The 13,178-nt window shown below is 39.2% G+C and overlaps 1 protein-coding gene across 1 annotated transcript; it reads right to left on the reverse strand.

Moving 5' to 3' along the window:
- Window positions 1-1,609: 1,609 nt before the first annotated feature.
- On the reverse strand, window positions 1,610-11,070 carry hhipl2 (HHIP-like 2). Its single transcript, XM_023839362.2, has 9 exons — window positions 10,649-11,070; window positions 8,452-9,104; window positions 5,522-5,665; window positions 4,793-5,124; window positions 4,423-4,549; window positions 3,647-3,789; window positions 3,437-3,518; window positions 2,885-2,967; window positions 1,610-2,337 (listed from the first exon to the last, which is right to left on the reverse strand). The coding sequence occupies exons 1-9, from the start codon at window positions 10,997-10,999 to the stop codon at window positions 1,889-1,891; spliced, it is 2,364 nt and encodes a 787-aa protein (XP_023695130.2). The 5' UTR covers window positions 11,000-11,070; the 3' UTR covers window positions 1,610-1,888.
- Window positions 11,071-13,178: the final 2,108 nt, after the last annotated feature.

Genomic DNA, 13,178 nt, shown 5'->3' on the forward strand with positions numbered 1-13,178 from the left:
TCAGCCAGCAGAGGGCAGAATACTATAACTTTTCAACTGGTCTGTTGGTAATGTGTTCGTTACTATATGGGGTCTTTACTGTCATGTATTGCATTGTTTGTTGTTGGTTTAAGTACCGAAGCTTTCATTCATAATTATAACAAGTTACAACTATATAGCCTACCAGGGCAGATAGAAATAACTACTGCACAACAATAGGCTTTTCTTATACAAAGCAAAGTACCGTTGTAAATGCATTTATTTTTCTACCGTTTCTAAATTACTCAGAGATACATAGCCTACCAAATAAATAAATACAAAATAAAAGTAAAATTACTAGGTCATTAAGATCATATCCAGTGTTATGCTTTAGAATATCTTTGCATGCTGCTGAAACGAAGTTGCATGTGAATAAATGCAAGTTTTTTTTTAAAAAACTTTCTCATAAAAATATTGTACATTCGCTGCGAACCCCACGCCCCGCCTCAATTGATTTGTGTTTTATTCACGTGCAGGGCTCATGGACTGTACGCCACTTATCTGGTTAAATCATTCCCAACTGAATGATCGCACGATTAATGCACATGAATCATGCAGAAAGGTGTGTACCGCACGGACAGTAAAGTGAGTTGTCTGTTGATTTTAACCAACAGAATCCTTACATCATGTTACGTAGGAGTGGGAGATGGCGGAGCGCTGTAAAATCTCACACGAAGAAGCGATCACTCACTAGGTCAAACGGCCGTCTTCGTAATGTGTGCCCATTTTTGTCGTGGGAGAACCTATTTAATCAGCGTCTCTTCTCACCCTAGTGAAAATAGTCCTTTAAAATGCTGCGTTTAAAAACCCACAGAAGTACACTATATGTTATTTTGAAACTTAAATGTTGGGGGAGAAGGATGGAGAAAAACTTTGTTTTGACCCAAGTGTGGTTTTTAACGCGGTCCGCTAAGGATTTGCTTTGAAACACTAAATATAAACCCTGTCGTGAAGAATAATAGTAATTCCACATATGATCACGTCAGATATTTAATTTTAAAAGGGTTCATCTAAATTAAACAAATGCCTATATATTCCTGTTTTGGCAGGGCCACATATCACTTTTTAAGAAGAGCAAAAAGAAAAGAAGAAAAATTTTAACAGAAAATGGGTGGTATAGCGTTGCTTGAGATTAGTTCAGTTACGTTTTTATGGTAACTTGGCAACGATATTTTACATCAAAATGTGCCACCCAGTGCGCAGGCTGAATCACATGAGTTTTGTGGTTATTTTAATGTCTTGGAAAATTGAAATTACGTGCATTTGTACTCGTGTCAAGAGCAAACTTGTAGTGTTTGAATGGGGATTTGTCAGTCATATCCAAGGAGACAATAGTGCAAACTGCACATGCTTAAAAAAGCATATTCAATTAATGTTATTTATAGCTTTAGATACTGTAGATTAACCAGCATAAGCCAGTCTCAGCATGAAGTACTTAGGATATTCATCTACTTCCAGCCGCGTATTCAGAACACGGTCACACTGAGCTTGGATCCCGGCCCAGGAAAATCCATTGCAGGCGGGAGGGGAACACCTGGACAAATTTTAATGAATTAAAAGTCATAGTACATAATCCTGAATGGCAGCTCAATTACCTTTATTTGCTTATTTTTATATATATATAAACCCATGCTTTATATTCCAAACACATTCATATCACAAAACAGTATATAGATCCATCAAAACACAATAGCATACAGGAATGTGCAAAAATGCCCCCCCCCCCCCCTTAAAACGTTGTGATTATTTGGCTTTTCTGTGAATTTTACACTCTCCGTACAGGTTTATTCCATGAACTGCTGTACTTATTGTTTGTTTTCTTAGACTACTCTATAGTTTTTATTTTTAGTGGCCCCGTCCCCATCCTTTGTCATTCTTTGACCTTCTTTTTGTCCCGCTTTTCCTTGCTCTGAGTTCGCTTGGCACTGCCTTTGACTGTAGCTGTTTTGTTTCCTGTATTTGCAGAGTATGTTTGACTTTTTTGCTTCTTGACAGAGAAATTTCCTGCCTGGGTTAGCGCTGACGATCCTCTCCCAGGGACAGAGTTCTTTTTCTGTGCTTTTTTCTCCTTCTTGATTTTCACTCGCTGGGGGAGTACAGTAGGCTTCGTTCTGGGAGGCTGCTTATTGGCTGCAGCCTTACCCCCGGCTGATTGCCGGTTGGCTGCGCCCCTCTGGGGGGTGGGGGTAGCTTCCGCTTTCGGTGAGGTCATTCTTGGTGTGGTCAGCCTCGGCTTGCTTGTAACTGGTACCTTGGTAGTAAATCTCACTTTCTTCAGTGGAGATCTGGTAGGTTTCTCGTTGGATGCCAGTACTGTCACTATAAAGATTTGTTCAGGATAAATGAGGATAAAAGTGAAATCTATCACTTTCGAAGAAACATTTGAACATGTTTTTTGAAAATGATTTTAAATACATTTTTCGACTTATTTCTGTGAACACTTAGATGACAATGTTACAAACATTTAATCTTAATAACGATTCTTCCAGCTTTTGTGCAAATTCTAACTTATAGATACTTTTTATTAGTTATCAACTAAATTGAAACAAAATGTTGAACACATTCAGATTACATGGACATCTTTATTGTCCATAGCATATCTAAAGGAAATATAAAATATTTAATTTCACTGGGGAGAAAAATGGAAACGTGTTTGTAACGTTTGATAAATGCTGGTGTTATAAGACAATGCTAAAAACAAATGGTGCGATGGTCTCTGCAAATCAATCTTACATCTCATGCATTGTTCCTTTGTAATTCCTGAATAATTAAAAAAATCCAGGAACTGTCACCAAAACCAAATTTCATAGCATGATTATTAAAAATGTCCAAAATCACTACTGAGTATGATGTAGTAAAAACTTACATTCTCTTGTAACAAAAGGTACTGTTTTCCCTTTAACTTTCACAGGAAATGATTTTTGTTTGCATTTTCCAGGTGGCGCCCTCCTAGGTAAATCATTCCCAAATACAAAATGCAACCAGCATGTGAGAGGTTATATTTCACATCACAGTTAGGTGGCTCTTGTTCCTAAAAATCTGTGATCATGGCTGTGGAGTGGAAATCCAGAGCCCTAACGACACGCTATTGTATGAATCAAAGCATACAGAATGTTGATGAGGTTTTGTCTAAACTGAAAGTGAGGAAAGCAGGCTTATTTTCTGCAGAGAACATAAATACACACACATACTTTTATTATATGCTTGTACATTAAATAATCAACTTAAAATTCTAAAAAGCCAACTGATTACTTATTGAAAATATACATGTAAAGACGAAGGATTTTATTCACTTTTTGAAACGTATTAGTCCTTTAGGCTTTTAGAAACATCCATCCCTCAGAACTATTTTCAATGCTTTAAATTAGTAAGCAAATGATAATGAGTTAATTTTATTAATTAAGTATACACTAAATACCTGGAAGGGTCCATAAATTTGTAGATGGTTCCAAATGGAGACAATGTAGTGGGATAGGAAGTGGCCATGAAGTATAGTTCTCCTACAAGAGAGAATTGTATCCATTTGTTATCAATTTGAGATGATAAAGGTCTTCATTTATGAGAAGGTTAGAAGGATCTGTCCATTTCCCAGAGAGAGATGTCTGTAAATTGGTCATAAACACTTTACCCACTTCATCCTCGGCAAAGGAAATAATGAATTTGTGGTGATGATTGATCAGTCCGGGGAAAGAGCAGGTCTTTGTGTTGCCCATGCAGACGGATTTCTCACTCCAAGCTCCCATTTTGTCTTCCTCTAAGGCCATCAGCCGCCTTGGGAAGAAACAGCACAGTCATCATACTGGCAAAAAGCGATTTTAACTCGCATCACAGTTCAGAATTGAAGAGCAACTTTCCAAAACTCACTCAGTCCACAGGGTACGTTTCTGAGAGAATTTCTGTGCACTTTGGAAATGTAACGAAATTTCGATTACTGTTGGATTACTGTTGGATTGTTTGAGGAATGACTGAATTTTTGTTCCAAATACTGTAACATATAATGAGGAAGCCTGACTTTAGGTCATTGGTGGTCCCGTCTCAAAAACAACCAAAAATGCACTGGGTGACTTTTGGAATGTTTTTTTGGAAATCTTCAACTGTGCAAAGTGACAGATCTGAACCAGTAAATAATTCATAGATATTTTATAAATATTTATATAATGGTGAAAATCAGAATAGTTGCTATATTATTATAAAAAATATGTAATGTTTGTGCAACCGTACTCTTTGTGTTACAAAGATGTTAAATACTTAAAGAACAACTTGTAATATGCGTATATTTGTTAAGTCTCTTAAAGCTCTACTGATTTTATTGTCCATTTGTTGCGATACATATGAATTTAAATGGATATGAAGATAATGTTATGGATCAAAAAAAGAAGAACAGAAAAGATTTCCTACTTTTACCCAGTCATGAAGTCTCCAAAGATGTACAATCCGTTCAAATTGGGTGACTCACATCCTCTGTACACATAGCCACCGGTAACTGATTTTCCAACGTGGTGACCATATGCGAAAATCGGAGGTATATCGCCTAAGCAGTGAACATAAGGAACAAAACAGACAGAACAAAAACATATATAGAAAAATCAATACAGAACTTGCTGTGTGAACTTTGAGCAATGCAGTTAAATGAATTCTTCTAAATAAGGTGCAAGTTGCTATCTTCAAAGATACTATGGAAACAGGAATAGGAGGTTGGCGAAGGTTGTTTGTTTTTGTTTATTTCTTTAATCTTAGCCACTGACCAGCCTTCGTCTTCTGGCAACATCCTTACCTAGTGAGGAGTTGTGACACAGCTTGGCATCAAAGCACTCAAATCCCTCCTTAGCTCTCCAGCCATAATTGCCTCCTTTCACAATGATGTCTACCTCCTCGTAACGGTTCTGGCCCACGTCGCCACAGAAGATCCGCCCTCTCCCACGCCGGGTGACGGGGTCGCCGCGATCCACGGAACAGCGCCACGTATTCCTGACTCCGTACGCGTAGACCTCGGCCCGCGCACTGGGGTCGGCCACGAACGGGTTGTCCGCCGGAATTCTGTAAGGCTTGCCGTCACTACTGCCTCCATCCACATCGATACGCAGAACCTTCCCTAACAGGGCACTCCTAGGCACAGAGAGGAAAACTGCATTTCAAAATCACTGGGCTGCCTCAGAAGACATCTGTGAGATTCCTTTGTGCGTGTTGTTTAAGAACATAAAAACAAATGTATATTAACAATACTAAGCAAACGAAAGTTGCAAACCTTGCATGAAATAAGAGCACAATGCAATGGGATCATGGATAAAGATTGTTGTTGTCATTTGTTACTCAGTTAAGCATATGATGTAGAAGAGGATTGTTATGTTCATTTTTTTGAAGGTCTTACCCAAAGCAACTTACAACAGAGGGAAGTTACTATGTGTGTGTTCCCTAGGATTTGGCATCCAGGATCTGTGCGTCATTAGCGCAATGCTCTACTTTCTGGGCTATGGAAGCTATCGCATCCTGTGTATCCTCTTACTTATTTTGGGAATTGCCAAACAGGCCAAAAGGGTCCCCTGCTTTCCCACCGTCCCCAGTGAAGATGTACATGTAGCCGTCCTGGCCGAAGAGCAGCTGACCGCCGTTGTGATTGGCTGCAGGCTCATCGATCTCCAAAATCACCCTGGAAGTAGTCAGTGTCAAAGCATCTGTATTATCATCTCAGCTTTATGATGCATGGGTCAAACACAAGGAAATATAATGTTTCATTGGTTATAGTTGGTTAAACAAGTAAATATTAGAATATCAATATTGTTATATAAACATGACATATTAAGACAGTAAAATCCAAACATATGGACATAAGACCAAATATCAGAGATTGCAGGGTATGAATGAAATCTGTTCACTAAGTCAGTCTTTAAGTTGAATTTGTAGGTAAGTCGAAACGGTAAATTTAGTACATATACAGTACAATGCAATACATTACTGCTAAAGCAAACTAAAGTAGGCAAACATGACTTGTGTTTGACTTTGCTGTACAGTGGTAGAAACATAGATGAGTGACATATGATGCACACTCTAATCTGCTGTAATTTCCTGTAGGCGAGACTCAACATGAAGTCCAATGCATCCTTTAAAGGAAAGCCTGAAACCTATCTTATAACTTCCATTTCACTGCATGCACTGTCTAACTGATTTATTTACAGTTGTACATATATTTTATATATTGATCATCCATCCATCTATCCATCCATCTTCCAAACATTTATCCAGTACAGGGTTGCAGAGTGATTTATATCATTGTAAATAATAATTATACATATCGGGGGTCTTGTTAGGCTTTTAAAACATCCAGGGCTAAGTCTAGAGACCTAATCTGTCTAACGGTTGTTAAAACATTTAAGCTAAACAAACCGGGGCTTCAGCGTCAAATGTGACGTGTGAGATGCAATTAATGTTGCTCGTCCTTAAGGTGGTATTACACCAACTGATAATATGCGTGTGCAAAAACTTCCTAATCTGTTCGCTACTTGCCTTGTCTAGGCCTGTAATATACATTCTTCCTGTACAAGGTTATGGGGGACCTTGGTGCGTATCCGAAGCAGCAATGGATGAATGCAAGGCAGGAGAGCACCCTGGACAGAAGGCTAGTCTCTTACAGGTCCCACATACAATCGCGAATCATGGACAACTTTGTAATCCCAGTTCATTAATGGCCACTGGCATACAGGAACTGAGCCAAATCTGAGCCGTACCATAAAGGGAGACTGGTTACAGCACGGTTCCAGCTTGCCTCGGTTTTCCACTGCAGAAGGATTTGCTCGGTAAAGGCGTGGCCGGGTTTGGAGAGCGATAATGACATAGAACCGAAGAGTTTCTTTACTGTTCAAATGGTGTGCGTCATGATTTATTATGTGTTAATTTCCACTAACACGTCTTAGAATCACTGTGCTGTATTAGCAATAAACGCTAGCAGAATCAGCATTCGCTTACATAAATTTGCATTACGAATCCTTTCTGTTCAGCTGTTCTATAGTACTTTTTTAATTAGCAGGTTGGAACTTTCCAAGTTTAAGAGTTATTGGGAATGCGATACATCACAGAAGCGGATCATTGGTATAGCCGTGCATTTCCACCAATCAGATGGTGGTGTAAGCAGGGCCATGTCAACACTCGGGTACAGCTTGCATAATTTCCAATGGAAAACTGTCAATTCAGGTATGGCTTGATTCTTGGTGGCAGTAGAAAAGCAGCATCACTGAATGCATGTGGACTACCGAAGGAAACTGGACTCACCAGAGCAACATGGAGAGAACATGCAAACTCCACATACCTGTACAGAGAGGGAGGTAGAATATTTCTCTCAACCTTGGAGGTATGAGACTACAGCGCTACCCTCTGAGCCAATACACCGTCCCCAGAATAGCATTCATGTAAATTACTAATACATGGATGAAAGCCAAGCCCAAGGGTGCAAGGTCCATTTTGGTGACTTGTCAGTAGTCTTTGGCTTTCCAAAAACATTCCAAAGCTACACAGAAAAATGGAACTCAATTATCAACTGAATAATTTTCTAATTATTATCTTGTAAAGTCTGCAAAGAGGCTGGATTTGAAAATGGATGTGCCGACACACCAGTAATCACAACTACATGAAAATCCAGGGGAAAAAGAATGGTTAAGTTAGCACAAGATAGTTGTTATTGAATTGCTACTGGTAACTTCAGGTATAAAAGAACCATAAATGTAAAGGAAATTTACAGTACCAGTCAGAAGTCTGGACATACTTGCTTTTAATTAATTTGTCTCTATTTTAACTGTGTGATTCACCTTATAGTAAAAGGCCTCAAGGCAATGAAGTAATACATATCAAATATCGCAACAGCCAAGACAAGTGTTCAATAGCTCAACTTTTCTCAGACTTTAGACTCATTAAAATAACCCCCTTTTGCTTTGATGACAGCATTGCAGACTCTTGGCATTCTTTCAACCAGCTTCCAGATGTAGCCACCTGGAATGCAACTCTGAAAGTCCTGAAGGGTTTCCTACAAGATCTGGGCACAAGATGGCTGCGTTGCTTATTTACTGTTCATCCCAAACCAGCTCTATAGGGTTTAGGTCGGGGGATTGCGGGGGCCACGTCATCTGTCACAGCACTCCATCTCTTTGTTTGTTCAAAAGATAATGTATTTATGTAACCTTGAGGAGTGCATAGGGTCATTAATCTTGTTGAGCAACAAATGTTTTTTTTTTGGTCTGGTGTGACTTTTAACTGGTCCTGTAGATGTTAATATTTTCCATCACTTTGCGATTTTATAGTAGCTTTCTTTATGTAATATCATGCGTTGGTTATATAACACAAGGTCGTGATGATATAGCTGTATATATGTATATATATTTTACAAAGAACAAGTGTTAGTGCCATGGGTGCTGAATCATTTACTCTTGGTTTACAAAGGCACGGTACCTCTCGGAGCTGGGGTCGGCTTTGTTCATATCATTCGCCGACACCCTCATCTCACTGATCCGGACCTTTTCCAGCTGATTCTTTATCATGATGGAGTAGTAGATGAAGAAACGGCCATTGCTCCGGTAACGGGGATGGAAAGCCATTCCTAGGAAACCCCGCTCATCTCCCAGCCAGGGCGTGGTCAACACTTCCTGAGTTATATCCAGAAAGGGCTCCTCGAGGCGGCTGCCATCTCGCAGGTAAACCCAGACGAAGCCCAGCTGTTCGGCCACGAACATGCGGTGTGTGCCGTCCCCACTGTGAACCATTAGCACAGGGTTCCTCAGCCCATTGGCCACTTCTGTCAGGCACAATTGCAGGCAGCCCTTGGGGTCCTTCGCCACCTTGCCCAGGTTGAGGTTGAGCATGGAGCTCTGTAGCACATTGGGATAGCAATAGTCCTGGTCCGGTAGGTTGACCAGATTACAAAACTTGGAACGGTCCTTCTGACAGGACTCCTGTAAGCGCTTGTCATTGGTCAAATGTCTGACCACCGACTGGCACTTAACATGGAACTCGGAGCAGTAGTTAAAGCACAGGCCCGGAAGGTTCCGTACCGGGGTATATGGGTCCTCGGCATCGTAAAGATGAGCTGCATAAGGGGAGCACTCCTATGACAGAAATACAAGAAATCTCTCAAAGGTTGTAGTTTTAAAACAGGAATGTGTGCGTGCACACGTATTTATTTCACTGAAAATTCCCTGAAATTCACTCTGTTAATGAGCCATTTTTGTTGCATGACATCATGTTAATATCTTCATACAAGCCTGCTATTTTCAGTTTTACAAGAACTTTAACAGCAAAAGGACACATTGCCCCACACCAAGAGTAGGGTGACTGGGGTTCTTGGAACGGGTTAGTGTCACTTGCCCATTCCTCTCAGAAATTTTGTTTATGTTAGTCGTGTAAAGTCCATAACACCACCCACTTTTAGCCCTTACAATACCATAGTGTAAGTATAAATGCTCCCTCCAAAGCAATCGGAGTAATAAGAAATCTTTCTTAGGTTTGATAATTGCTATGCCTTATTTACTGGTATATTCAGCATGTTGCGAAATATTTTAATTAGAAGATGGCGGTGACTGAAAATTCGCAGTGAATGTACAAAGCGATTTCAGATGTTTCGTTTACGGCTAGACGTCGTCTTCCACTTCTCCTTTGCAAATAATAGCATATCTGTATGGTAGCATCCCAAGAGCGGAAATTATCAAGGTGCTCACCGATTGCATTCTCTATGGTAATCGTGACCTAGCCCCTTAGATGGTTTATTCTAAAGAATTAGAAAAGTGTTGTAAGTCAAGGTAAACACTATTAGTATTAAATTATTAAAGTATTAAATTTCTCCTGCATGAATACATGGAATAACGTGACCCCAGCTACCAGGGAACGTTCCCAGTTTAGTCAATGTCATGTAAAGGTCTTCTCAAAGTTGGCAGAGAATGTTTTACTTTAACGTTAATGGTGCAAGGGTTAGCCTGATATCTCTATTCCCTGAACATCGTATTAAACGTAATTAATGTTGAAATAAAAAAATCTAACAGTACTATATTTATACTTCGAACGCACCGCCCAGCCTCGAACCCATGACCTTAGGGATAAAGATACAGTGCTACCGGCATGACTTTTAATTGTTCATGCATTTTTATTATTATTATTAGTTGGAATTAGTAGTTGTAGTAGTGAGATAACGTTCTGGGAACGACAGTAAAACTGGACATTTCGAACATTTCCATACTTCAATCGTAACGTTCGGTAAACGTTGCTAGAACAGAAAATTGTTAGCTGGGAGGATGTGTAACCTACGTGTTATTTCACACTCAGGGAATGCCCAACAGAACATTTGGCATGAAAGAAAAAAGATGGTTAAATGCCGCTGCAGTTTCCAATACAGTTTGCCATTTAAAAAAATAATATTTATTAAGAAAGCACATACGCATGCGCACAATTACACACTGAGTATGCATGTACATAATATTTTTAATGAATAGTATTAAGAAATAATAAACATATATCTCCTGAAAAAGCGGAAAATAAATGAATGGATGAATAACATGCAGTCAAGTCCAATCCAAGACACCTAGCCAGAGTCAATATATACATTTTAAAACAAAATAAAACAATTTGTATAAGCATTAATATGCATAGATTAATGTACCTGACAAAGAATGTTTTTTACGAACTCACCACAGAGTTCGTGCCCTTGCATGTCATAATAATCCATTATATTCCAGTATCTTTCCGCGATGCTGTTATCAGTATCCTGGTCACAGCAGCCAAACTTTTCGTAATCCCTGCAAAACTCCAGGTGGAATTGGGGTTTAAACGGGGGCTCGAAGTCCAGACACTGAGGATGAGCCGATGCATCTCTAATCGAAGTGACCAGCAGTACTACAAAAAGCATACGTACGAGTGAGAGCTTGATGACCGGAGCGACCGCGGTCTTTTTTTGCGCGTAAAATCCCCAGGCTGCCTGTCGGTGGGGTCGAGGGTCCCGGTCGCTCGTCATTTTAATTCGTGAAAGCACTTATCTGTTTGCTCTGGCTGTGTGCTACTTTTACATGTTTGTGTGCATGTCTTTGTGTGCGTGATGGGTAAGGCTATACGATTTCAGCTATTCCCTACGTCACTCAGGTGTCGGCTGTCAGGTGGTTTCCTTGTATAATGAATTACAAGATGCAAATATATATATATATATATATATATATATATATATATATATATATATATATATATATATATATATATATATAAATACTTATAAGCCGGTTTCTCAGTTGAGACTTTTACTGCTCTGCGTATATTTAATGTGGCACTTTAATAAATCCCAGTTCAAAGACATTCAGGTCACTAAATTTACTCGCAGTGACTGAAAGCTATTTAAGAATAATCATGTCAGTCCTTTCTATGGGCAGCAGCACGTTCATACAATAGACCTTAGCTTCACAAGATAAAGGTTTTATTCTGGGTTTTTGGGGATCTTTCGGCGTTTCGGCTTAGGCTATGTAGTAGCCTATAGGAACGTATAAAGTTTGCTTCATTCAGGTCTGGACCTGAATTTCATTAATAAAATATCTATTCCTGCATTTGTCAGACTGGTGAAACATTCTGAAGTATCAGCATACCAAAACGGAATAATAATATTTGTACTGGAACTCATGCACTCAAATTAACACAATCATACAAATTGAAGACATTTGGTGCACCAGCAATGAAATAACGATGACGTCTTGGTCCACAGGGGACAACAATCAGGAGACGTGATGTTAGTTGACCAGAAATGGAAACCTTTAGGAAGTTAGATAAAAAACGTGTCAGTTGATACAGGGCATTAATTGTGTTTAATAAACAAACTCTAATAATAAGTGCAGAAAATGGTGTCCAAACCCAGGCTTTGAGAACAAATGTATCGCTGAATTTTAAGTGTATACTGATTGCAGCCAGAATTTCATCTAGACCGTCAAGGGAGGTGAGGCTATATGGTTACATTAATAAAACATTGTAGCCGGTTATTACAAAAGACCAATACATCCCGAGAACCACTGTACTGTGTGCACATACTAAAGACTCTCGCATATGATGAGGAGATACAGACTTTCATTGTTATGCTAACAATGGTAGTATTTGCAGGTTATATCATGTACTCTACTTGCCTTACCCTTCTTATAATACCAGGATAAGAGCATCTGCCGTATCCATAATGAGCGAGCTTCACTGTACAACACGCTTTAAAAATGCTAGCGCAGCACTCCCGATTTTACTGGTAACTTGTTAAAGTGGCGATGTGTTTTTGATTTTCTTTTACAGGGTTGTGAAGTGATTTAATTCACAGAGTTTCTTTCTAAGAAAGTGAGATACTGAAGAAACCAGCAAGTTAATAAAAAAACAATAAACTTCATCATACCACATATAATAGCCAAATTATATATCATGCTTTACTTTGAAAAGATGCAACTGCAGAAGACATTTATTCAGAGGCTTAATTAAATGCACTGTAACCAACAGTATATGTAATGCTATATGTACCAAAATACAGTTTATGATGACAAAACATAATTGTAACGAATAAAGTACACAGAAATAACTTTTCTTTTCTTTTTTTTGCTATTTTTGGACACCTTTCTTAACATGTCTGCCCCTGGGTGTTTAACAGTGAATGTCTAAAACACAGAATGGTTTTGTGGTCTTGAATCCTTTCCAACATTATTGTGGGATTGGACTTAATTGTCCCTTCTGCATTTTGCTTTCTTGGTATGTCTTACCATATCATAACTCTATGGAAAAAGTGTGCTATAAAATATTCTCTTGCATGGTTTTTTGCTGAATGGGTACTGATGCAGCAATATTCCCTTTGATATTAGCTGACTTAACCTGCACACAAAGGTGTATGTTCAGTTTCAACATTGGTAGGGATGCATCTCCATTGTCCTATAAGCTACCAACACCAATACACAAAAAGAGCTCTGTAAATTTATTTCTCTCTAAATTTCCTTCCATCCATGCTTGCATGCATGCATTCACCCATCCATGTTCTTCTGCTGCTCATCCATGTCTGGGTGGCAGGGGCTACACTATAAGCAAAGATGCCCAGATCTCCCTCTTACCAGCCCCCTCCTCCGGGGGGATGCCAAGGTGTTCCCAGGCCAGCCGAGAGATATAATGTCTACAGTGTGTCCTGGGTCTACCCT

This window comes from Paramormyrops kingsleyae, chromosome 14 (genome assembly GCF_048594095.1).
Source record: "Paramormyrops kingsleyae isolate MSU_618 chromosome 14, PKINGS_0.4, whole genome shotgun sequence".
NCBI classification, from domain to species: Eukaryota; Metazoa; Chordata; class Actinopteri; order Osteoglossiformes; family Mormyridae; genus Paramormyrops; species Paramormyrops kingsleyae.